Below are 27,737 nucleotides of genomic sequence, written 5' to 3' on the forward strand. Positions count from 1 at the left end.
ACTGGCCACTTTATCAGAAACACCCTCCTTCTACTTACACTAACTGGCCACTTTATCAGAAACACCCACCTTCTGCTTCCACTAACTGGCCACTTTATCAGCAACACCCACCTTCTGCTTCCACTAACTGGCCACTTTATCAGAAACACCCACCTTCTGCTTCCACTGACTGGCCACTTTATCAGAAACACCCAGCTTCTGCTTCCACTAACTGGCCACTTTATCAGAAACACCCAGCTTCTACTTCCACTGACTGGCCACTTTATTAGAAACATCCACCTTCTGCTTCCACTGACTGGCCACTTTATCAGAAACACCCACCTTCTGCTTCCACTGACTGGCCACTTTATCAGAAACACCCACCTTCTGCTTCCACTGACTGGCCACTTTATCAGAAACACCCACCTCCTGCTTCCACTGACTGGCCACTTTATCAGAAACACCCACCTCCTGCTTCCACTAACTGGCCACTTTATTAGAAACACCCACCTTCTGCTTCCACTAACTGGCCACTTTATTAGAAACACCCACCTTCTGCTTCCACTAACTGGCCACTTTATTAGAAACACCTACCTTCTGCTTCCACTAACTGGCCACTTTATTAGAAACACCTACCTTCTGCTTCCCCTGACTGGCCACTGTATTAGAAACACCCAACTTCTACTTCCACTGACTGGCCACTGTATTAGAAACACCTAGCTTTTACTTTTCAGGTGGTTGCTAGTGTGTTGCTAGGCGGTTGCTGTGGTATCCCAGAGGGTTGCTAGGGTGTTGCTAGGTGATTGCTATGGTATCACAAGTTGCTATGCTGGAATCCCAGGTGGTTGCTAGCGTGTTGCTAGTCACTTGCTACCATATGCCTTATGGTTGCTAAGGTGTTGCCTGGCGGTTACTATGATATCTTAGGTGGTTGCTAGGATGTTGCAAAGTGGTTGCTATGGTATCCTAAGTGGTTGCCAGGGTGTTTGCTAGGCAGTTACTATAGTATCTCAGGTGTTTGCTACGGTGTTGCTAGTGGTTGCTATGTTATGTCCTGTGGTTGCAAGGGTGTTACTAGGAAGTTGCTATGATATCCTAAGTGGTTGGAATGTTGTCGATATCTCGAAAACTGCAGGCCGAGTTAGCAGACAAAAATCTGGCAGAAAAAATATTAAGAAGAAATGAGATAAATCGGGTCACAATGCGCAACACTAAGGCCGCTACACACCAAATCGTTTTTCCAAGCGATTTATTCGGCGACGGTAAATTAATTAGAACACTTTTTTGTTCATTCTCTGTAAGATTCTTGCCAACTTTCACCAGCAACAAAAAGTCTCTGGCCAATCACATTTGCCTCTGCTGTTGGCATGGCAACAACCAAGCTGATGGAGCAGCAAAGAGAACTTTTTCACAAACGCCGACAAGATCGAAATCTCAGAAACAGCTCAAACTGAGCTACAAACAGAATCCAACTAAGTTACAGCCTGTGTGGAAGTGCTGTTACTGCGACTGAATGAGGTGGAGAACCTTTATGTTCTCCTTTCCCTTTTACACAGTGGAACCCGTCCTGCGTGCTGTGGTGGAGTGAAGGAGCTGCTCAGAGATGTTTAATAGGTACAGCGCACTGTGGCCTCAACTCTGAGTGAGGACACTGTACAGAGTGAGTGACGGGGCAGTGAGGGTGAGGAGACAGTGTCCTCCTCCTCAGCGTTCCTCTGAGAGGTCAGCGGTCAGCCTGGCTCTACTGTCCACCCACTGCTCATCATCATTATCTGTCAGAACCACACAACAGCTTCACTCGTCCTCTATCATCCCTCTATCATCCCTCACACTCTCCTCTATCATTCTTCTCTCTCCTCCTCTATCATCCCTCACTCTCTCCTCCTCTATCATCCCTCTCTCTCTCCTCCTCTATCATCCCTCACTCTCTTCTCCTCCATCATCCCTCTCTCTCTCCTCCTCCATCATCCCTCACTCTCTTCTCTATCATCCCTCACTCTCTTCTCCTCCATCATCCCTCTCTCTCTCCTCCTCCATCATCCCTCACTCTCTTCTCTATCATCCCTCACTCTCTCCTCCTCCATCATCCCTCACTCTCTCCTCCTCCACCATCCCTCACTCTCTTCTCCTCTATCATCCCTCACTCTCTTCTCCTCCATCATCCCTCACTCTCTCCTCCTCTATCATCCCTCACTCTCTCCTCCTCCATCATCCCTCACTCTCTCCTCCTCCACCATCCCTCACTCTCTCCTCCTCTATCATCCCTCACTCTCTTCCTCCATCATCCCTCACTCTTCCTCCATCATCCCTCACTCTCTCCTCCTCTATCATCCCTCACTCTCTCCTCCTCCATCATCCCTCACTCTCTCCTCCTCCATCATCCCTCACTCTCTTCTCCTCCATCATCCCTCACTCTCTCCTCCTCCACCATCCCTCACTCTCTCCTCCTCTATCATCCCTCACTCTCTCTTCCTCCATCATCCCTCACTCTCTCCTCCTCTATCTTTTCTTAAACAGGTTAAATTACTGTAAATAAGTGAAATTATATTATTTCTCATCAGTGAAAATGTAATAATTTCAGTAGATAAAATTGCTGACGTAAGATTCTTTAAAGTAAATATATTTTCACAGTAATCTCTGTTTCTAAATCAAATAAAAAACGATTCTCTAATATTCTCACTCTTTATATACTGTCATATCATGTCGTATAATGAAGGTTATACAGCTGCCTCTTGGTAGACAGTACATATGTCATATCTGTAGCTAAAAGCTCTGAACATGTAAACAAGCCGAGACACCTGAAATGACTTCAGCACAATATAAAGTAGAATTTTTCTCTTTCACCACCTCAGTTCACACCTGAAGTGTGAATACTGTCACTTCCTTTGCTGTGCTGTTAATCAGACGTGAAAATAAGAGTGTAAATGTTCCGTTTCTCTATTTAAAGGAACAGTCAGATGTTTCCTAAACAAACTTTCATTTTCAGTTTAAGCCTTCATTGTGTCATCTAACAAAGCTGAAAAGGCTTAGACTTGTATACTTCAAGGGTGTCCAAACTTTTTTCAAAGTAGGCCAGATCATACTGTGACTAAATACCTCAGAGCTGAAATATTATTCAAAAATGATTCAAAATTTGTTTACAAAATATGAGCACATAGAATCAGAGCTGTCTATGAGCTGCAGTGTTTCCTATCACTGTGTAAAAGATGCACGATGATTTATTGTTGGATTGTTCAGAGCAGTTTGGATCAATGAGCGCTTATAACAAATAATTACAACTCCATTTCCAAAAAAGTTGGGACGCTGTGCACGATAAACAAAAATAGAATGCAATGATGTGCAAATCATGTAAACCATATTTTTAAAGGCACCCAGGTTCTTTTAATATGGAGCAATGCTGCTGTAATACGTGCAGAATGTGGTTTGACATTGTCTTACTGAAATAATCAAGGCCTTCCCTGAAAAAGACGTCGTCTGGATGGCAGCATATGTTTCCAAAACATGTATATATCATTCAGCATTAATGGTCCCTTCACAGATGTGCACATCTCCCATGCCATGTGCACAAATGCCCCCCTATGCCATCATGAATACTGGCTTTTGAACTGTGTACTGATAACAAGCTGAGTGGTCTTCAGCCCGGAGGACACAGTGTCCATGATTTCCAAAAAGTCCATTTTAAATGAGGTCCGGCCCAGAGGAGGTGGCAGCGTTTCTGGGTCCTGTTTATGTACAGTTTCTTCTTTGCGTTTTAGAGTTTTAACTTGTATTTGTGGATGCAGTGATGAACTGTTTTCACAGACAGTGGTTTTCACAAGTGTTTCTGAGCTCATGCAGTGATTTCCACTACAGAATCCTGTCTGTTTTTAATGCAGTGCTGCCTGAGGGCCCGAAGATCAGAGCCTGCAAATACTGGTTTTTAGCCTTGTCCCTTACATACAGAGATTTCTCCAGATTCTCTGAGTCTTTAAATGTTATTATGTACTGTAGACGATGAAAAGCAGAAGTTCTTTGCTATTTTACTTTGAGAAACGTTATTCTTCAATTGTTGCACTGTTTGATTGTGCAGTCTTTCACAGAGTGGTGAACCCCTCCTCATCTTTACTTCTGGAAGTCTCAGCCTCTCTGAGATGTTCTTTATACCCAATCACGTTACTGACCTGTTGCCAATTAACCACCAGGTGTTTTTTTTTAGCATTACACAACTTTACCAGCCTTTTGTTGCTCCCGTCCCAACTTTTTTGAAATGTGTTGTTGGCATCAAATTCAAAATGGGCAAATATTTTTCAAAAAACAATTTCTCAGTTTCAACATCTGATTTGTTGTCTTTGTACTATTTTCAAATAAATATAGGGTTTAAAAGATTTGATCACTTTATTAGACAAGAATAAACAGCCGTTATTGTTCCACTTTAAAGGGTTAATATTTCCTGAGCTGCTGAATCTGCTCTGATATGAAGTCGGTGCTGTGAGACTCAGAGCTGCAGCTGCTTTAGTTTCTCTCCTGAATATTTACTGTAATCTTCATGCTGTTTCATGTCTGTTGGTATTAAATTCATTATAGTCTTATGAAATATGAGGCTTGTTTTCTGCGGCTCTCAATGAAAAAGTTCACATTCCATCAAAATATGTGGCTCTCAGTCTTAGTCTGAGCTTTACAGCTGCTGTCTGGACTAAATGTGGTCAGCAGATGAAGCTGCAGGTCAGTTGGAGAAGAAAGGCTCTTAAACATTAGCTACTTCGTTACCACAGTGCAGCGTTACACTGTAATCTTACAGCACTGCTGCCACCATTAGGTGAGAGAAAGAACTGCAGCGCACTGTCTGATTGGCCACTCACTGTCCACTCTATTAGACACTCCTACCTTGTTGGTCCACCTTGTAGATGTAAAGTCAGAGACGATAGCTCATCTGCTGCTGCACAGTTTGTGCTGGTCATCCTCTAGTCCTTCATCAGTGGTCACAGGATGCTGCCCACAGGACGCTGTTGGCTGGATATTTTTGGTGGGTGGACTATTCTCAGTCCAGCAGTGATGCTGAGGTGTTTAAAAACTCCAGCAGCACTGCTGTGTCTGATCCACTCAGACCAGCACAACACACACTAACACACCACCACCACATCAGTGTTACTGCAGTGCTGAGAATGATTCACCACCCAAATAGTACCTGCTCTGTGAGGGTCCATGGGAGTCCTGACCACTGAAGAACAGGGTAACAAAGTATGCAGAGAAACAGATGGACTACAGTCTGTAACTGTAGAACTACAGAGTGAAACTATACGGTCAGTGGAGCTGATAAAGTGGACAGTGAGTGTAGAAACGAGATGGTGTACTTACTGAAAAGGCCAGTCGCTGTATATTTTGTGAATCTGATATATTTCTCGTGTTGGCACGTTGTCCCCTGAGGAAAAATGACCCAAACTCCAGAAAAGCACCAACTAAAGACACACTGGACACTGGACGTTTCAAAACATGAAAAACTTCCAATTTATTGTGTTTTTATGACAAGTTACATATAAAACAGTTTAATCTGAGAGTGTAAAGTCTTTGGTATTTGGTTTTGTTTTTGGTACTCAGTCCTCGCTGATCTCCACAATCATTTATTTCAATAACTCAGAGACAGAAACATATTTTTACGTGAAATCTGTCAGAATGTTCACACAAACCATTGCTTAAAAAGAATCATCTGTTTAATTGAGCTCCCAACAAACTAAAATTAAGACCATCGGATTCATGGTCCCCACCATTACGTTTATAACTCATAAACTGACCTTTTCATGCTCAAAAATATGTTATTTTGTAGCTACTGTTGTGGAGTTGGACAAGTTTTACAGACCACTGATGAAAATCCATTTCAACCTAATGAGAAACAGCACTTCTCAAATGAATGACTAACCGACTCTAAATGTAGGTATTGTGATATAAACTGAGTCTGTTCTACAGTTTCTCATTAGGCTGAATGAATAACCGACTCTAAATGTAGGTATTGTGATATAAACCGAGTCTGTTCTACAGTTTCTCATTAGGCTGAATGAATAACCGACTCTAAATGTAGGTATTATGATATAAACCGAGTCTGTTCTACAGTTTCTCATTAGGCTGAATGAATAACCGACTCTAAATGTAGGTATTGTGATATAAACTGAGTCTGTTCTACAGTTTCTCATTAGGCTGAATGAATAACCGACTCTAAATGTAGGTATTGTGATATAAACTGAGTCTGTAAAGCTGGTTCAACCTCCCAACATTAGCCATTAGCTCCGAAAGAACACATTTGTGGGCGGAGCCTGGGGACAGGAAATGGACGCACATGGAAAATGACTGGAAAGGTTGTAAAAGGTGATTACTGTTCGAGCAGAAACACCTGTGTGCAGGTGAGAGCGGCTGTTTTTAAGGAGAGAGTGAGCGAGAGAGCTGGAATGCAGGGAATGCAATGTTTTTTGTTGGCGGGTGTAACACTTCTCTGGCTTTTTGCTTTGATGTTCCAGAGTTACAAAGAGGACAGACGGGTGTGTGTGTGTGTGTGTGTGTGTGTGTGTGTGTGTGTGTGTGTGTGTGTGTGTGTGTGCGCATGTGAAGCTGGCAGAAACAAAAGCTATTTTTTCAGGCTGGTTTGGTCCCATTACTGTCTATAATACTCTCCATATAAAACACAGAAATAAATAATACTGCAGTTACTATGTGTGTGTGTGTGTGTGTGTGTGTGTGTGTGTGTGTGTGTGTGTGTGTGCAGGAAGGCACAGACAGATAAAACTACAAAATATCAACACACAGACAGAAGGCTACATATCTGCATCAGTCAAGGCTGGAGAGAACACTGAGAGGACGCTGTATGTATGTAGGTGTGTGCATGTGTGTTTCATCGAGGAGGCCGTGAGTGACACACACACTCGCAGCGTTCGTGGTGCTGCAGGTGGATCTCCTCCAGAACCCAGCGCGCTCGGGTCTTCTTCCTGTAGTAGTTCTGTCCCGGAGAGAACTTCAGCACCTACAAAGGCATCAAAGACAATTTAAACACAACAACAACAACAACAACAACAATGCTGTGTTCACGTGTTTGCGGTAGACAGCAAACCATATGTTTCACTGTTTTCATTGGAGCTGCAACGGAAAATGCTACAACTGCATTTGGCAACAGTCCACAGTCCACAGCGGTGAGGGGAGTGATCCATTAAGAGTTAAATCTTCCCAACTTTTGCTGTCGACTACAGCGAAGGAATAAACTGGATACTGACTTTTAGGGAGCCATAAACGCCAAACATCTCGTCGTTGAATTCCAGACGAGTTTAGTATTATACGCAACAAAAAAAAAATTCTGTCGACCACAAAACTTTCCCTCACAGCTGCGGAGTCTTTCCAGGCCTGTCGATCGAGAAACTTTCCCTTTTATTTTATTTGTATATCACTTTATTAAAAGAGCGCAGAGCGCCTCCTGCCTTTCTCCACCTCAAATAAACAATCTACACTGCTAAAGTTCTCCTTTGACAATCATCTATTTTTGCTGACACCATGGTCACCATGGCAACACTTCCGTAGCTTCATGCCCCCGTCAGCCGCGTACAACTATAAGGTGCGGAATGATGGTTTTTTTTCAACGGAAACGTGAATGTGATGCACAGAAATGAAAATTCTTGACTGAAACTGAAATTTAGGATGCGCTCAAAAACCAAAATGGAAACCTGAAAGCAACTGTTCTTTTACATATAGAATTTTCCATTTTATTTATGCTTTCAAAATAATGCAATAATGCTGTCGATGCTACAAAGGTAATAATCGCCATGTTGGGAAGCTTTTGCCTGTGCTGAGAAAGGATCAAATCTGCAACCTTATTTCGATTGAGACTGAGGACTGAGCAGCAGTATGTTTTATTAGAGTTCAGCAGGATGTTCCTCGTCCTCCTTCCTATATGTGTAACAATGTGAGCGAGTGAGTTTGTTAAAAAAGTCTTTCTGGGCTTATCGAAAGAGAAAGTTTCTCTCAAGGCTAAGGATTCTTGCTGGGTCTGTTGACTGAGGGACTTCTCATCGTAGCTAATGGAGTCATCAAGGGTTTACTGGTTGAGAAACTCATGGCTAAGGGACTTCCTGGAACTGTCGACTGATAAACTTTCCCTTTGTGGCTACAGAGTCTTTCCTGGCCTATCAACTGAGAAACTTTACTTCACAGCTACAGAGTCTTTCCTGGCCTGTCGACCGAGAAACTTTCCCTTGTGGCTAAGAGACTTCCTGGGACTGTTGACTGAGAAATTTTCCTTCATGGCTAAGACACTTCCTGGGCCTGCTGACCAAATAAAAACTTTCCCTGTGTGGCTAAGGAGTCTTCCCAGGTCTTTTCCTCAGAGGTACGGAGTCTTTCCAGGCCTGTCGACCAAGAAACTTTCCATCACAGCTAATGGAGTCATCAAGTGTTTACTGGTTGAGAAACTCATGGCTAAGAGACTTCTTGGGACTGTCGACTGATAAACTTTCCTTCATAGCTACGGAGTCTTTCCAGGCCTGTCGACCAAGAAACTTTCCTGCAGCTGCGGGTCTTTCCAGGCCTATTAACCAAGAAATTTTCCCTTGTGGCTAAGAGACTTCCTGGGCCTGCTGACCAAATAAAAACTTTCCCTCGTAGCTAAGGAGTCTTTCTGGGGTGGTCAACTGAGAGACTTTCCAAAGAGTAAAATCTTTATACCACAGCTAAGTAGTCTTCTTAGGCCTTTAATCCCTTTTAAAGTACCAAACGATTCACCTGTGTACTGGTTTACTGGTATTTCTGATAATATGATACCTTTCTACTACAAAACAAACACCTTAACATGAGACTGTTAAGGACACGTTGATAGGACGCATTTTTTAGGATGTGGTAGCAAATAGCACCCTTGCGCACACACACACACACACACACACACACACACACACACACAACACACACACACACACACACAAAAGTATGTCAGTCTATCCTGAAGCTGTCATCACTTCTGAGTTTAGAGATTAAACAGTAGTGCTTCCTTAACCAACACTTGTCTTTCCAGCAATTTACTGATAACACAGTGTAACAAAATAAAGCACTCCTCAGGACTGATCAAAGAGAGAGAGAGAGGGAGGAAGAGAGACTGAGAAGAGAGGTTTGAAGTAGTGAATGAGGGGTATTAGAGGGAGAAAAGTAGAGAGTGAGGGAGTGAGAGAGAGGATGAGGGATTCTGTGAGGGTGTGCAAGAGAAAGATAAAGATGAAGAAAGGAATAAGGGGGAAGAAGAAAGAAAGAAGAGCTGGAGGGCAGCGACAGAGATAAAACAGAGTTTAATAAAAAAGACTCGAAGAGTGTGTGTGTGTGTGTGTGTGTGTGAGAGTGTGTGTGTGTGGTGTGTGTGTGAGAGTGTGTGTGTGTGTGAGTGTTTAATGCTGATAAGAATGAAACAGAACACATACTCATAAGTTTGTTTTTGCAAAATGTAAGGACACAGGGTTGTACACACACACACACACACACACACACACATATATATATATATACACACATACACACACCTTAAGAATCAGATCGCTCATCTTCAAATGTAAGTTTTCCAGAGAATGAAAAAGCATTTCTAATTCTTAATGTAAGTCAGTGCAAGAAGATTTTGCTTCCAAGTAATTATGGATCGTTTCTATTGGTTGATTCATCATGACATTTTGACACAATGAATAGGGCAGCCTACACACACACACACACACACACACACGCAGTCTCCAGTGTGTGTGTGTGTGAGTTGTGCGTTCATTGTGTGTGTTTCCTGTGTGTACACTGTGTGTGTGGGTGTAGTGTGTGTATTATTTGTTTGTGTGTGTGTGTGTGTGAGTGTATTGTGCGTTCACAGTGTGTGTTTCTTGTGTGTGTAGTGTGTATGTGTGTGTGTGACTGTATAGTGTGTGTCTAGTGTTATTGTGTGTAGTGTTTTTTAGTGTGTGCACAGTGTTTTTATTGTGTGTGTGTGTGTGTGTAGTGTGTTTTTAGTGTGTGCACAGTGTGTTTTTATTGTGTGTGTGTGTGTGGTGTGTTTTTAGTGTGTGCACAGTGTGTTTTTATTGTGTGTGTGTGTGTGGTGTTTTTAGTGTGTGCACAGTGTGTTTTTATTGTGTGTGTGTGTGTGTGTAGTGTGTTTTTAGTGTGTGCACAGTGTGTTTTTATTGTGTGTGTGTGTAGTGTGTTTTTAGTGTGTGCACAGTGTGTTTTTATTGTGTGTGTGTGTGTGGTGTTTTTAGTGTGTGCACAGTGTGTTTTTATTGTGTGTGTGTTGTGTAGTGTGTTTTTAGTGTGTGCACAGTGTTTTTATTGTGTGTGTGTGTGTAGTGTGTTTTTAGTGTGTGCACAGTGTTTTTATTGTGTGTGTGTGTGTGTAGTGTGTTTTAGTGTGTGCAGTGTTTTTATTGTGTGTGTGTGTGTGTAGTGTGTTTTTAGTGTGTGCAGTGTTTTTATTGTGTGTGTGTGTGTAGTGTGTTTTTAGTGTGTGCAGTGTTTTTATTGTGTGTGTGTGTGTGTGTGTAGTGTGTTTTTAGTGTGTGCACAGTGTTTTTATTGTGTGTGTGTGTGTGTGTGTGTGTGTGTGTGTGTGTGTGTGTGTGTGTAATATGATCCGACGTTCTGTGGTGAATTAAATGTTCTATGCGCCAAAATAAACTAACACGACCAAAACATCTGCTGTGTTTGGAATTCCTCCTCCTGGTGCTGATAGTGGACGATTCTGCTGTTTGGACTGACCAGTTCTTTGTCCTCTAAACCCAAACTGACCACAGCATCAGGATCAGCAATAATAATAATAATAATAATAATCATTTGGGATACAACAGCAACTGACTAGCAACACCTTAGCCTACACCGGGAATGCCACAGCAACCACCTAGCAACACACTAACACATTAGCACCTGACATACCATAGCATCACCCAGCAATGCCCTAGCAACTATATAGGATACCATAGCAACCACCTAGCAACCACATAGGATACTATGGCAACCACCTAGCAACACCTTAGCAACCATTTGGGAATACAAAAGTAACTGCCTAGCAACACCTTAGCAACCACCGGGAATGCCATAGCAACCATCTAGCAACACACTAACACATTAGCACTTGACATACCATAGTGTCACCTAGCAATGCCCTAGCAACCATAAAGGATACCATAGTAACCACCTAGCAACATCCTAGCGACAACCTAGCAACATCATGGCAAGCTTAATTTGGGCAATCACTCTTCAGTTACTTCACTTTTTTAGTTGAAGTGAGGACCCTGTTGGGGTTCATCCTAAAGTTAGGACAGGATTTAGGAGGTTTAGTCTAGTTAGGATGTTTGTGTGATGCTGTTTTCTTATCTGGAGTTCATGATGAGATTATGAAGTCAGGAACTGTTACTCTGGAATAGCGACTGTCCTGAATTCAGTCCGGACTGAAGTCGTCATGGAGACCAAACAGGTCAGATTTCAGAGATGTTTCTGTAATACGGCCCTTGAAACTCGTCAGTCTGAATATGAAGCTGGAGGTGGGTGAAGATCTACCTCGTGTAGTTTGTTGACGGTTTTGCCGGCGCCGCAGCTGCAGGAGTTCCAGTTGCTCGTGCCGCAGCCACAGTTTCCGCCGCAGCGCTGCACGAGCAGGCACCGTGGGAAAAACACTGCGTTGGTGGCCTTCAGCTCCTCCCGCAGGTTGACCGAGAAATTGCGCGGAGTGCAGCTGTACTGCCTTACGTCTTCATTCAGACGATCCAGATCAACTGAGAGAAAAACAGACAAATTAGTGGGTGTGTCTGTGTGTGTGTGTGTGTGTGTGTGTGTGTGTGTTTGTGTGTGTTGGGAGGAGTCTGCCAGCAGCAGCTTAATGTGAGAAGAGCTGACTGTGCAGTATCTAAACTGTGGCCTTCAGACTCCAAGAACTGACCCAAACCTCCTGGAATTATAATCATCATTATGTGAATCTCCACCAATTTTCCAAAATTCTCTGCATAAATAACCGGTTAAGATGTAAACAGAGTCGTTCAGAGTGGTTTGAGAAACTTGCGGAGTCAAAGTTGTTCACAGTGGTGGTGATATGAACCAGACGTCCACCTCTAAAAGCTCCCTCACAGAAAGTTACTACATGAAATGGTTATGAATTCACTGCCTGATGACTGAGACACTGTTTTATGATAGTTTAGAGATTTTGGTTCTAACATATATATTTTTATTAAAATGTATACATATATTTGTGTTGTAGTCAAAGCGACCCCTGGTTCCTATCACCACCACGGTAAAAAAAATCTGAACCATTTCGCATTTAGCCCGATATTATTATCGAGATTTCTCATTTAGGCAGATAAACAGGAATGAACATAAACAATGTTTATTTAAAGTAACAATGCAGCAAACACTACATATGTATTTTTATATTTATATACATTGCCTCCAGCGTCCTGTATTTGTGTGTGTGTGTTTGTGTGTGTGTGTGTGTGTGTGTGTGTGTGTGTGTGTGTGTGTGAGTGTGTGAGTGTGTGTGTGTGTGTGTGTGTGTGTGGGTGTGTTAAGGAGACACAGTTGAATAATCCTCATTAAAAGCAGGTAAATAGTTAACTACTACTCTCTCTCTCTCTCTTGCTCTGCTTCAGAAGCCTGGCATGAGTGAATCTCTTCTACACACCCACACACACACACATCCACACACACACACACACACACACACACACACACACACTGAGCGTGAGGAATGTGCAGTAAATGCAGGTTTATCACAAACACACAGAGCACTCAGAGAGTAACAACTCACAAAATTCCTCATTTACATTCACGCACTTGGGAAACTTAATCATGTTACTGAGGGAGGTGAACGTAGCGTCTTGTCCTCGGACCCTTACATGGGTGCAGCGTGGGGTCCTCACCCAGGCGGGGCATCAAACCCAGCCTGCCAGACGGAGGGCAGCTGTTACCCACAGTCCTGTACCTACAGCTTCTCTTTTACCCAGTACAGTGATGCCTCAGTTCAATTCACAGGCTACTGTGCTAGCCATAAACTAATATGCTAACCATGAGCTAATGCAATAGCCACAAGTTAATATGCTAGCCAGGAGCTAATAATCAGAAAGTGTTCCAGCCACAAGGTTATAGGCTAGCTAAGAGCTAATACTCAGGCCACAAACTAATGGGCTAGCCACAAGTGAAATATGCTAGCTGCCTCACACAGTATAAGGAGTACTACTACCAGGGGGTCGACTGATTAATATAATATTTTAATAATATTTATTTATTGATCATGTTTTTGTTTCATTTGTTTAATTGGGTTCTTTTCATGTACCTTTATGACTTACTGTCACTTAGAAAATCAACGACAGCGTGGAATTTGAAGGAGTGTATTCACAAGTTCTGCGCACGACTGTACAGTAGAGTACTGTAAGAAAGCACTACTAAGGAGAAAACACTATAGATCACTATAGACAATCACTATAGACGATCACTACACTCACCCTTCTGTGTGCGGTCGGCATAGTAACTGCGTGGTATGTAGTAGTGTGTGTGAGTGTAGATGCTGTTGAGGTCCTGCTGCCAGGTTTGAGGGTTCAGGTGCTTCATAACCTCCGCAACCGTACTGAACCCGGCGATGACATCATCAAGATCATCCACTGAGAGGGGAGCTTCAGTTACATCCTTCAGAGAGAGAGAGAGAGAGAGAGAGAGAGAGAGAGAGAGAGAGAGAGATAACACATCTAGATAACAATACCTACATTTAGAGTCAGTTATTCATTCAGCCTAATGAGAAACTGTAGAACAGACTCGGTTTATATCACAATACCTACATTTAGAGTCGGTTATTCATTCAGCCTAATGAGAAACTGTAGAACAGACTCAGTTTATATCACAATACCTACATTTAGAGTCGGTTATTCATTCAGCCTAATGAGAAACTGTAGAACAGACTCGGTTTATATCACAATACCTACATTTAGAGTCGGTTATTCATTCAGTCTAATGAGAAACTGTAGAACAGACTCGGTTTATATCACAATACCTACATTTAGAGTCGGTTATTCATTCAGTCTAATGAGAAACTGTAGAACAGACTCGGTTTATATCACAATACCTACATTTAGAGTCGGTTATTCATTCAGTCTAATTTGGTGTCAGTTATTTGGTATCTTTGTATATTTTGTGGGTGGTGTCTGTATTTTGGCTGTGTATCGGTCAGTGTGTTCTTACCGACACGGCTGTGACCGTCTCCCAGTTAGTAAAGGACAGCAGAGGAGGATCATTCTGAAAGAGAGAAATCATGACTCGACACTTTTATTATCCTTCTCTTACCTTTATATTATCACAACCACACAAGATCCTCTCAATATCCATATTTATAATTTCTGAAGAATTAAAATAAGTAATTTCTTTTACTTTATTTACTGATTTCACTCCAATATTCATGAAGTATTTTGTACCCTGAGGGGAACAAGATGTATTTTCCTGAAGCATGAAAAAAAAAATAAAAATGGGTTTTTAACCCTCTAAATCACCCCTCCATACACACACATTTGTTTATGTGATTTGTGGGGACATGTCATAGCCTTGCATTCATTTCCTGGAGACTCTCAAACCTTAACTACTACTACACTAACCTTAACCTTAAAACATCTCTTCACCTTAAAATTTAATGATTTACATTGTGGGGACCAGCTTGTAAGAAAGGTCCCCACAATGTTAGTGTATAGTGTATTGTCCCCACAATGTGCTATAAACATGGTACACCACAACACACACACACACACACCTTTAGACACTCTCACATTCCTGAAGAAGCACATGATGCCGTTATATAAATCTGACTCCACAGACAATAGTGTGGGGTCAGAGGTCACACGAGGAAAGCGATAAGCTCATCTCTACGGAAACCAGATCAAACGCAGCCCACACACGCTTCCTGTTCAGGAACGCCGCGGTTCCAGGAAGTCTGGAGCAGGACAGCAGGAAACACACACACACACACACCTACACACACACACACACACATACACACACACACACACACACACACACACCCACACACACCTGTATACCCAAAATATAAATGAGCAGAATAAACAGAACACACAGAGAGAATCTAGAACATCCTACAGAACAGAGAGTACAGAGAGAGAGAATACAGAGAGAGAGACAAAGGAGAGAAAGAGAGAAAGAGAGAGACAGAGAGAGAGACAGAGAGAGAGACAGAGAGAGAGTGAGTTACTGTTATCTTCCAGAAGTGGTTGTGGAGGCGAACAGCTGTTAAAGTGATAGCACCACACGCACACACACACACACACACGCACACACACGCACACACACCACACACACACACGCACACACACACACACACGACACACACATTTCTCTTCTATCCTGACTGACAGGTTGTAAAGCATTACAGGAACATAGTGAACTACTACAATTATTGCTATTATTACTATGATTGATGTATTATTATTATTATTATTATTATTATTACTACAGATGCCACAAAATTTAAATCCTGTGCTGAAACTGAAATTCAATGCAGTGTGTAGTTACAGAATGTCCCACGAAATCCGGTGTCCTCAACACCGAAGACCAGCTGCTCTTCTAAGACAACGAACTCCGTTATTCTCGCTTATTGTTCACACTGTGGGCTGAATGTTACAGTAGTGTGCAGCAGCCCTTCACCGCATCACTGTAACTGTGTCTGTGTTTACATGCAAAGATTTTCTCCAATCTGATGAAAATATCAGTTTATATGCTCACTACAAGTAATCAGATCCAAAGTTACACGCATGCGTAGAGAACTGCTTAGTGTAGACGTTACCATGACAACCAGCATCACGTGAGTCCAGTCAGAGTGAGATGAGCAGCAGTGAGCAGTGCTTTTAACTGCTTTAAAATGATGTCAGACTCAGGAAAAAGTCCTTCACATGTCCTTATTAAAGAAGGCCGAGAGGAAGACGTCGTGTTCTGAGACACATAAACTGGACGTCCGTCCCACCGCCGTCTTTTAAAGATCAGAGCATAAACTTCGTCTCCTCTGCAGACCAGTTTCTGCTCCGCCATGTTGAACGGTATAAACTTTCACTATGACGTGACGAACACGATCAGAATGGACTTAAACTTTCTGATAGGGAATGTAATCAGATACAGGCGTTTACACGGATATTATTCTTCTATTTAACGGATTTTTTACAGGATTACCCACCTCGATCAATTGTTTAGAAATTGTGATCTGAATGGCCTCATTTGGACTAGACTATTCCGATTGAGCTATTAGTCAGATTATTAACGGATCATCAGGCAGCATGTAAATGTGGCTAGAGTAACTACAGTAGATCAGTGCTGTAATAAAGCTCATCTGTAATCTGTAATCCAGCTGTTTAGCTGTATAAATTTAGGAACGCAGCGAAATTTTGGGCTGATGCTGATCTCCGATATTTCACATATCTTTACATCTTGATGCACGCCAAACTGCCATCTGTGAAGGCCACCACACATCGGACGCACTGTGTCAAAAAGCATCGCACAGCGTTTTAATGGAGGTATGCACACCTGTCGGTGCTCCACCGATCACTGTTCAGTTATTTGGCCTGTCACAGCACTTCACACAGAATTTCAACATCACTATATTAAATAAAAGCCATACTGAGACCACAGAAATCCTCAGTAGAAAACTACACAGAGAGCTATACAGTCTTTTAGACAGGTGCTAATGGGAAGCTACAAGCCTAGTTACTAGCCTAACCTTTTTCAGCTCATATCTTTCACCTTCAAAACAAGCAACAGGTAGTGAACTGATACCAAACGTGATTAGTTATGCTGAACACTTCATTTCATTCAGTTTATACCAGCAGAGTGTAACAATGAACTTTAACCTGCCGTTTATTGGCTCTCCCTGCTGATGCCTCAAGCACAAGAATGTAACTGCTGCACAATTTAAGGTGGAACTAGAGAATCCAAACAAGAAGCTGGTGAATAAGAAGATGACTTCAGCTTCGTAGTCTTGATGCTGTTTTTGATAAGGAGATTTAAGAATATCAAAACATCCCATCTGGACTTTTATGTACGGAGCTGCCTACCTGAGTAGCTGCAGGTTGTGTGTGCGGTGCTGAGGGAGATTTTAGCTGGGCTGCTGTAGCACATCCAGCGTCGCCCAACGTTAATGGTGCTTTTAATAAACGCATCATCAAATATGGGTTTGGAATATCACCCAAATCTACGCACTGGCCCAATATTGATGATGTTTAAAAAAGCAACTCGGCCAATACAGACATCATTCCAATTTCGTTGTGGTTCCCAACACTCTTTGCAAAAATGGTTCTATGAAGCACCAAAACGGATTCCATGAACACTTAAAGAACAATTTGCATGATTAAACGTTATTTGCATCATGAAAGCGTTCTTCAGATTGAGGGAGAATGTGCTGTTCATGGCTCTATATGAAGAACCCTTTCATGATGCAAATAACGTTTAATCATGCAAATTGTTCTTTAAGTGTTCATGGTTCTATGTAGATGTGTTTTCTCTACCAAAGAACCGTCGAAGAACCATTTTTTTTTTAAGTGTATAAATGAGAGAAACTCACCACTGGAGTGTAGCACAGTTTGAATCCCGGCTTGGCCACGAAGTAATCGTCTGATTTGAAGGTGATCTTGATGTGGTTGGTCCTGGACGTTATGGGCCGGGGGGCTTTCCTCCCACACCAGCGACCCCAGATTATAGTGGTGGTCTCAGATATGTCCTCCACCTCTACAAAGTCATACCTGCACACACATACACAGAATCAGCACACAGCTGACACACACTCTGATACACTCTTAAGATGGTTCTTTAGTAAAGACAAGTTCTACATTGCCACACCACTGACCATATAGGAGCACTTTCAGGAGCACTTAGTTCTCAGCACTGCAGTAACACCGACGTGGTGGTGGTGTGTTAGTGTGTGTTGCGCTGGTCTGAGTGGATCAGACACAGCAGTGCTGCTGGAGTTTTTAAACACCTCAGTGTCACTGCTGGACTGAGAACCAAAAACATTCAGCCAACAGCGCCCTGTGGGCAGCGCCCCGTGACCACTGATGAAGGACTAGAGGATGACCAACACAAACTGTGCAGCAGCAGATGAGCTATCGTCTCTGACTTTACATCTACAAGGTGGACTGACAAGGTAGGAGTGTCTAATAGAGTGGACAGTGAGTGGACACAGTGTTTAGAAACTCCAGCAGCACTGCTGTGTCTGATCCACTCAGACCAGCACAACACACACTAACACACCACCACCACGTCAGTGTTACTGCAGTGCTGAGAATGATCCACCACCCAAATAGTACCTGCTCTGTGAGGGTCCATGGGGGTCCTGACCACTGAAGAACAGGGTAAAAGGGGGCTAAGAAAGTATGCAGAGAAACAGATTCACTACAGTCTGTAACTGTAGAACTACAGAGTGAAACTGTACGGTCAGCGAAGCTGATAAAGTGGACAGCGAGTGTATTATATTTATGTATGTATACGATTCAGAACATTTTTAATTCTGGGTGAACGCAGTCCTACAGATTTCTCCTCATTGATCCCTCCATCCTTCCCTCCCTTCGTCCATCCGTCTCACCTGCAGACGTTGTTCTCGGGCTCCTCCAGGCCGAACTGCCCGTCGAACTCCAGCAGGATGCGGGTGTGTGGGGCAGAGAGCAGTTTCCATGACAACAGCAGGTTCCGGGGGTAGGCGTTCGGGTACCGCGGGCTGTGGATCTGCCCGCCTCCCGTAACCATGACAACCTCCTCTTGACGGAACAAGTCTGTGAGGCGATTGGTGTCTGTTAGCGGGGGGCGGGGCCACAACTCAGAGAGGTTAGTGAGGTCACTCAAGGTCACATGCAGCATCATTACAAAAACAGAACATCAGGACTGCACAACATATCGACTGTTAATCATTGTCGCCATCAGGCAATATTGATATCACACTGACAATGATGACAGCAATTAAGGCTCTAATGATTATTTCTATAATTGGACAATCTTTTAAAATGAATCAACTAACCCTAACCAGCACAACATTGCCTTATTTGGTTCCTCTCCCTGTGCATCTCTTACAACAACCGTGTGGATTATATGAACATTAGAGAGCGCCTTTTACATGAAACAATAGAAGTCATATCGCCCCCTACACTTCCTGTAGTGTATTACAGCCTGTCAGAGTGACTGTGTGGATCATAAGAACATTATAGAGGCTTTTTAAATGAAACAGTAGAAGCCATATCGCCCCCTACACTTCCTGTAGTGTATTACAGTCTGTCAGAGTGACTGTGTGGATCATATGAACATTATAGAGGCTTTTTAAATGAAACAGTAGAGGCCATATCGCCCCCTACACTTCCTGTAGTGTATTACAGTCTGTCAGAGTGACTGTGTGGATCATATGAACATTATAGAGGCTTTTTAAATGAAACAGTAGAGGCCATATCGCCCCCTACACTTCCTGTAGTGTATTACAGTCCGTCAGAGTGACTGTGTGGATCATATTAACATTATAGAGCTTTTTAAATGAAACAGTAGAAGCCATATCGCCCCCTACACTTCCTGTAGTGTATTACAGTCTGTCAGAATGACTGTGTGGATCATATGAACATTATAGAGGCTTTTTAAATGAAACAGTAGAAGCCATATCGCCCCCTACACTTCCTGTAGTGTATTACAGTCTGTCAGAGTGACTGTGTGGATCATATGAACATTATAGAGCTTTTTAAATGAAACAGTAGAGGCCATATCGCCCCCTACACTTCCTGTAGTGTATTACAGTCTGTCAGAATGACTGTGTGGATCATATGAACATTATAGAGGCTTTTTAAATGAAACAGTAGAAGCCATATCGCCCCCTACACTTCCTGCTGTGTATTACAGTCTGTCAGAGTGACTGTGTGGATCATATGAACATTATAGAGCATTACAGTGTAGAGGTCTTCAAATCTGGACCTCAGTTTCTGACCAAGATTTTGCAACTGCTGGTAGCTAAAACAAGACATGGTCCATCAGTTGAATGTTTCCATTTCACATTTAATGGGGAAGGAAATACATACAGACAATACAATACAAACAGTGAACTAACAGCAAACCAACAGAGGACCAACAGTGAACCAACAATAAACAGCAAACTAACAGTGAGCCAACAGTGAACTAACAGTGAACTAACAGTAAATCAACAGTGAACAAAGGACGAACTAAAGGCAAACTGACAGTTAACCAACGCTGAACCAACAGTGCAATGGTGAACAATGAACCAACAGTGAATGAAAAGTGAACAGTAAACTAACAGTGAACTAACAGTGGACAAACAGTGAACAGTGAACTAACACTGAACTTAGAGTAAACAGTGAACTAACAGTGAACCTACAGGGAACAGTAAACTAACAGCAAACTAACAGCAAATTAACAGTGAACTAACAGTAAACAGTGAACCTACAGTGAACTAACAGCAAAGTAACAGTGAACAGTGAACTAACAGTGAACAGCAAACCAACAGTAAACAGCAAACTAACAGAGAACTAACAGTGAACAGTGAACTAACAGTGAACAGCGAACTAACAGCGGCCTAAAAGTGAACTAACAGTGAACCTAGTGAACTAACAGCAAAGTAACAGTGAACAGTGGACTAACAGCAAACTACGAACTAACAGCAAACTAACAGCGAACTAACAGCGAACAGTGAACTAACAGCGAACAGTGAACTAACAGTGAACAGTGAACTAACAGCGAAACAGTGAACTAATAGCGAACTAACAGTGAACTAACAGCGAACTAACAGTGAACTAACAGTGAACTAACAGCAAACAGTGAAACTAGTGAACCTACAGTGAACAGTGAACCTAAAGTGAACTAACAGCGAACTAACAGTGAACTAACAGCAAACTAACAGCAAACAGTGAAACTAGTGAACCTACAGTGAGCAGTGAACCTAAAGTGAACTAACAGCGAACTAACAGTGAACTAACAGCGAACTAACAGTGAACTAACAGCAAACTAACAGCAAACAGTGAAACTAGTGAACCTACAGTGAACAGTGAACCTAAAGTGAACTAACAGCGAACTAACAGTGAACAGCGAACTAACAGTGAACAGCGAACTAACAGAGAACTAACAGTGAACAGTGAACTAACAGTGAACCTACAATGAATAGTGAACTAGCAGCAAACTAACAGTGAACCTACAGTGAACTAATAGCAAAGTAACAGTGAACAGCAAACTAATAGTGAACTAACAGCGAAGTAACCGCGAACAGTGAACTAACAGCGAACTAACAGCGAACAGTGAACCTACAGTGAACTAACAGCAAAGTAACAGTGAACAATGAACCTATAGTGAATGAACTAACAGTGACCAGCGAGCTAACAGTGAACTAACAGCGAGCTAACAGTGAAGTAACAGTGAACAGTGAACTAACAGCGAACGACAGTGAACAGTGAACTAACAACGAACTAACAGTGAACAGTGAACTAACAGTGAACAGTGAACTAACAGCGAACTGACAGTGAACAGCGAACTAACAGCGAACAGTGAACAAACAGTGAACTAACAGTGAACAGTGAACTAAAAGAAAACTGACAGCGAACAGTGAACAAACAGCGAACAGTGAACAAACAGTGAACTAACAGTGAACAGTGAACTAAAAGAACTAACAGCGACAGTGACTACATGAACGAACAAAACGTGAACGAACAGTGAACAGTGATGAAATGACAAACTAACTTAAGCTAATCTGCATTTCAGTCAGGAAACAAATGGCTGCTGTGATGAGTCTGTGTGTGTTTGTGTGTTTGTATGTGTGTGGCTCTTTTTGACACTTATGTAAGTGTGGGTATGATAGTGACAGACTGCCAGCTTTGATCTATATCTGTCTAATTTACACCCTAACACATACACACACACACACACACACACACACACACACACAGACATACTCACACACAGACACATATATACACACACTCATACGCTAAAAGCTTTGCCATCTCTGCTTTCTTTAAGCACACACACACACACACACCACACACACATACACACACACACACACAGAGTCAGTCTTGACTGTTTTGAAGCCCAAGCACACTCGACACGTTGTGATTCACGCGTCTCTTTTTCACCTTTAAAAACACCTTTTACTCTTAAAAGACACTTTCACACCCCTCGCATCACACACAGCAAAGAGGGTGCAGCATCACTCCAGCTGAAACTTAACTACAAGCTTAATAATTGCAAATATAAATATCTTAGTCGACTTGAACAACAAAAATGACTTATGATTCTTTCGTCAACGATTTAATGCAATCATGAAATAGCATATTTCATTACAATTCAATCTGATTATCATTCTTCAGGAAATTATTCAGTGTATCACAAAATCACCACAATTCAATTCAGTTCAGCTTGATTATGATTCTTTAGGAAACGATTCAGTGAATCATTAAATCTCAAAATGTCAACATGATTCAAATCAATTCAGTTTGATTATGAATCTTTTGGAAACTATTAAGTGGTGCATGACATTTCAAATTTCACCACAATTCAATTATGTTTGATTTTGATTCTTACAAACAATTCCATGAGTCATAAAACCTCACCTTACACTGAGATTCAATTCATTTTGATTCATTTGGTACAATTCAGAATAATTTAATAAAAACACACTGAATACACAAATATAACTGGAGGAACTGTTTACACAGAAGCAGGACATAAACAATAAAAACAACACACCAAGATTTTTTTAGTTTTACATTTGAAAATAGATACAAACATTTGATTTTGGCAAAAAAAACAGTGCTACTTCATAAAATCACAATTTTAAGTGATTATAACAGATTCTAACATTCCAATATTAATGCAGGTGGGGAAAACTGCACAGGACTGGACTGGATACTTTCTTAACTGAATAACATACTGAGGCCACGCCTCCCCCTGCTGATCTGCATATAGAGAATAGACCCCACCCTTTGGACTGCTGCTGTTTTGAACTCATAGCATCACTTCAAATAATAGTCAGACATAAATAATCAATAAAATTCTAAGTAATTTTGAAAAACAATTGAAAGATTAAACTTCATGCTCATATTAAAATTTCATCCTTTAATAAATGTACCTGTCGTGGGAATTTATTAACATATAATATTATAATATTTATATAATATTATAAACGATTTCATATTTCAGCTAAACAGATAAACTCAAGAACTCCACCCCTTTTTTAAAATACCCCCATAATTAAGTGGTTAAGATGTAATCAGAGTGGTTTAGAGTGGTTTGGTGTCAAACTCTCTGTTCTAGATAAACTTACCGAGTCAGAACTGTTCACAGTGGTGGTGATAGGAACCAGACGTCCACCTCTAAAAGCTCCCTCACAGAAAGTTACTACATGAAATGGTTATGAATTCACTGCCTGATGACTGAGACACTGTTTTATGATAGTTTAGAGAACTTAAACTCCATTCATGGTGGAGGGATACATGCAGGGCGCTGTGAGAGCAAAATAGTCCCCAAAGAAAACTTATTATTTCAGATTTTCCACTATTTTCCATCATCAACACTCCATATAAACTCAGAAGACTCGTGTAGGTTCACTGGTGGTTCTGGATAGTAAATGAAATGTCTATATTTGTGTTGTAGTCATGGCGACCCCTGGTTCCTATCACCACCACTGTAAAGACATCTGAACCATTTCACACCAAACCACTCTGAATCACTCTGATTACATCTCACACACTGAATTATGGGGGAATTTTGGAAAATGGGTGAAATTCCCCTTCAACTAAAAGTTATTAGGTTGCCATTAAAAAAATTGAATTACACCTTTCACAGGAATGCACACCACACACACACACCACACACACACACACACACACAGAGAAGAGGGAAGACAGGAAGGAAATAAGGATCCACCTGACAGCACAATCCATCTGCTATACAGCTAAAAACAGAGAGAGAGAGAGAGAGAGAGACAGAGAGAGAGAGAGAATGAAAAAGCGAGAGATCAGATAAGAGTTTGTGAGGATGTTTGATTAGGCCCGTCCCCAGAAAGTCATCCTAAAGCCCCCCCAAACCCCCTGAGAGAACCACTGTATTTATACTACAAACAGCTCATTAAATTCTTATTTCTCTTTAATGTATTTTAGTAACTAAAACAAAGTGTAAGGTTATAAAATACTTCTTAGAAAGTTTGAGCTCGAACTGAACAATTTGGGGAAAATATTTTATTGTGATATTTCATATCACTCCTGTGACTGTGATTTAAATTGTGATTGTTTTCCCTAAATTAATATTCACATTTGATAATTTGGCCAAGAACAGCAGCATATCTGCTTTGTCTGGCTTCAGGCTCAAACTAGCTACTAAGTGCTAACTAACTGCCTGTTAGCTGTGATGATGTCTTGTACACATCAGATGGAGTTCAGTTTCTCTGACTGGTGTAACTCAGGGGCTCCTGGTGACGTCCTGACTCTGCACACCTGACCCAGCCAACGAGGAGCTTGTTAATTAGTCAATAGTGAGTTATTAATGAGTTAATTAGCTGTGCGAGATGAAACAGAGCACAAAATAGTGCACAGTGTCGGGTCAGCAGGACTGAGAAGCCCTGATCTGACATGTCTACAGGCCTGGTTTACTCACCTCAGGCCTAAACGGGACTTAACAGAACTACCCTGCAGAAGCACGCACACACACACACACACACACACACACACACACACACACACACAGACACAGACACAGACACACACACACACTCTCAGACACACTGAGACTGTACAGAGTGCAGCAGTCTGCGGGGGATTAAGTGGAGGAGATAAGAGTAACAGTGCGGACAGTGTGGGTGTATTTAGGGAGGTGGACTATAATCTCATTGGTATGAGGAACATGTTCACACAACCACCCACACCCCCCACACCCCCCACCTACCCCAACCACAGCAGTGCTGACGATAAAGCCAATCAATCAGCACTGCACCAAATCTGAGCGAGTCTGCTTACTTCCCACCAAACACATCCCCTGATAGACACACATATACAAACACACACACACACACACACACACACACACACACATATACAAACACACACACCACACACACACACACATATACAAACACACACACACACACACACATATATACAAACACACACACACACACACACATATGCAAACACACACACACACATACACACACCATAACGGTATGTGATAACAACAACAACAACAATAATAATGATAATAATAATAATAATAATAATAACAACTAGAAAAGTGCATTTCCTGAAGTTCAGCTTAAGCTCTTCCCGAATGGTTGCTAAGGTGTTACCCAGATGGTTACTATGGTATCCCAGGTGGTTGCTAGGGTGTTGCTACCTGTATGTGATAACAATAATAATAATAATAACAATGATAATAATAATAATAATATTGTTATTATTATTATTATTATTAACAACAGTAAGTACATTTCCTGAAGTCCGTGCAGAGAGATCATTCAGGTTAAGCTATTCCCAAATGGTTGCTAAGGTGTTAACCAGACGGTTTTCATTGTATTTTAGGTGGATGCTAGGGTGCTGCCAGGTGGTATCCCAAGTGGTTGCTAGAGTGTTGCTAGGGGGTTGCTAAGGTGTTGCTTGGTGGTTGCTATGGTTTCCAAGGTGGCTGCTTTGGCATTCCAGGTGATTGCTAGTATTCCAGGAGGTTGTTAGAGCATTGCGGCATAGTTGCTATGTTATCCTGAATGGTTGCCTAGGTGTTGCTGGGAGGGTGTGACGTGATGTCAGATGGTTGCCAGGGTGTTACTAGGTGGTTCTTATGGTATCCCACATGGTTGCTAAGGTGTTGCAACTTGGTTACTACAGTATTCCAGATTTCTGTTAGGGCATTGCTGCATGGCTGCTGTGCTGTCCTGAATGTTGCTGCGTGGTTGCTATGTGATCATGAATGTTGCAGCATGGTTGCTATGTGATCCCAGGTGATTACTAGGGTGTCACTAGTGTACTTGTGTCATTGTGATATAAGTGGGGTGCACAAACTTTTACTTCAAATTCCTTCCAAAGGGGAAAAAAAACAATCAGAAAGTAACCATCATTAAACACCTCAGTGTCACTGCTGGACTGAGAATAGTCCACCAACCAAAAATATCGTCCTGTGACCACTGATGAAGGACTAGAGGATGACCAACACAAACTGTGCAGCAGCAGATGAGCTATCGTCTCTGACTTTACATCTACAAGGTGGACTGACAAGGTAGGAGTGTCTAATAGAGTGGACAGGGAGTGGACACAGTGTTTAAAAACTCCAGCAGCACTGCTGTGTCTGATCCACTCGTACCAGCACAACACACACTAACACAGAGAACATGCAAAACTCAGTTTTGCTTGTTCTTCTCTGGTTGTGCTGCAGTCAGCTCAGCTCTGCGCTGAGCATGTTTGCGCTCTCTGTTCAGTTGAGCTGAAGGGAGGAGGGTAATAATGAATAATTAGCCGTTGCCGGTATCCACCCTGCGTGTGTGTTCATGTTTTGGTGCTGCTTTTAGATTCACACAGCCTGAAGCTCAGACTGCGTCAGACGGGAAACAGTAGAGAGACGAGAAACAAGCTTGTTTTCTTTGTGGACTTGCAGTAACTGACCGCACACGAGCCTAAGCAGGTTAACGTGGAGGTGTGTGAATGTTTGAGGGCTGTAACGATACGCATACTTTACTATAATATATAGACCCCAAACATCAAAACTACTACAATTTATAAACTCTTCAGAAAGAAAGCACAGTCATTTACAGGTGTCCATAGCATAAGCCCCGCCTCCCCACGCCCACTTTACTCTGATAGGCTGCATGCAAATATCTGGACACTCAGTTTTACATTTGCATCACTCATTCATATTACAGAATCAAATCTGATCTGTAATATGTAATTGTCGCTCAAAGTCGACAATCAGCTGTCATGTCTGTTGCCTAGCAACCAACCACACGTCATCAAAATAATGCTAAAATGTGAGTCACAGCTGCTGTTACTGATGTAAAAAAGGTCAAACCGAACTAAAGTGTGATAAATTGTAAGTAGTGAATGCTGTGAGAGCGCCCCCTGCTGTTTATCAGAGTGTTGCCGCTCCACAGTTTCAGTCTCCATTTCCCAAACGCTTTAGCCGAGCGCGCTAACGTTACTCCTCCTAATAAACAGACACGCGTTCAGCTCCGTCTCCTCGTTATTCACCACCATCACTGTAATATTTCATCATCAACATTAACACACGAAGGTAATCAGAGGGACGGTGGAGATCGAGTCTGCAGCGTCTGAGATCTTTAAAACGCAGAGTTAGAAAAGAAGAACATCTCACAGTGAAAGCAGCGTTTTACAGTAGAAATAAATGGAGCTCATTATGCTGGTAGTGAACTATGCTGCTGACACAGCTGCCTAAAAACCATAGAAACGGACCTTAAACAGAAGTGAGGACCCTGTTGGGGTTCATCCTAAAGTTAGGACAGGATTTAGGAGGTTTAGTCTAGTTAGGATGTTTGTGTGATGCTGTTTTCTTATCTGGAGTTCATGATGAGATTATGAAGTCAGGAACTGATATTCTGGAATAGCGACTGTCCGAAATTCAGTCGTCATGGAGACTGAAGTTAGGATGTTTCTGTAATACGGGCCCAGGACTGATGTGTCCGTCTCCTTTTCTCAGTGAGGTTCTTCTTGATCAGCTACACATCCTTTCAGACCCACAGCGCTGAGTCGTCTTCTCACAGTGGAAGGATGGACAGAAACACCTGTGGATGTTTTCAG

At 42.1% G+C, this 27,737-nt stretch overlaps 1 protein-coding gene across 2 annotated transcripts in view; it reads right to left on the bottom strand.

Annotated features, from left to right (window-relative positions):
• Window positions 1-5,467: 5,467 nt before the first annotated feature.
• Window positions 5,468-27,737, bottom strand: part of pdgfd (platelet derived growth factor d) — a 37,060-nt gene continuing 14,790 nt past the window's right edge. The window contains exons 2-7 of one of the 2 annotated variants that reach the window (XM_036558039.1): window positions 18,551-18,737; window positions 17,534-17,711; window positions 14,164-14,217; window positions 13,434-13,614; window positions 11,500-11,714; window positions 5,468-6,964 (exon numbers count right to left, since the gene is read on the bottom strand). In XM_036558039.1, the coding sequence (XP_036413932.1) occupies window positions 6,836-6,964; window positions 11,500-11,714; window positions 13,434-13,614; window positions 14,164-14,217; window positions 17,534-17,711; window positions 18,551-18,737 (944 nt within the window). In that variant the 3' untranslated portion in view covers window positions 5,468-6,835. Of the gene's footprint in view, window positions 6,965-11,499; window positions 11,715-13,433; window positions 13,615-14,163; window positions 14,218-17,533; window positions 17,712-18,550; window positions 18,756-27,737 lie in introns of both variants that reach the window. The other variant, XM_036558029.1, reaches the window with a different exon arrangement.

The sequence above is a fragment of the Colossoma macropomum genome, unplaced genomic scaffold, assembly GCF_904425465.1.
Source record: "Colossoma macropomum unplaced genomic scaffold, Colossoma_macropomum, whole genome shotgun sequence".
Taxonomy (NCBI): Eukaryota; Metazoa; Chordata; class Actinopteri; order Characiformes; family Serrasalmidae; genus Colossoma; species Colossoma macropomum.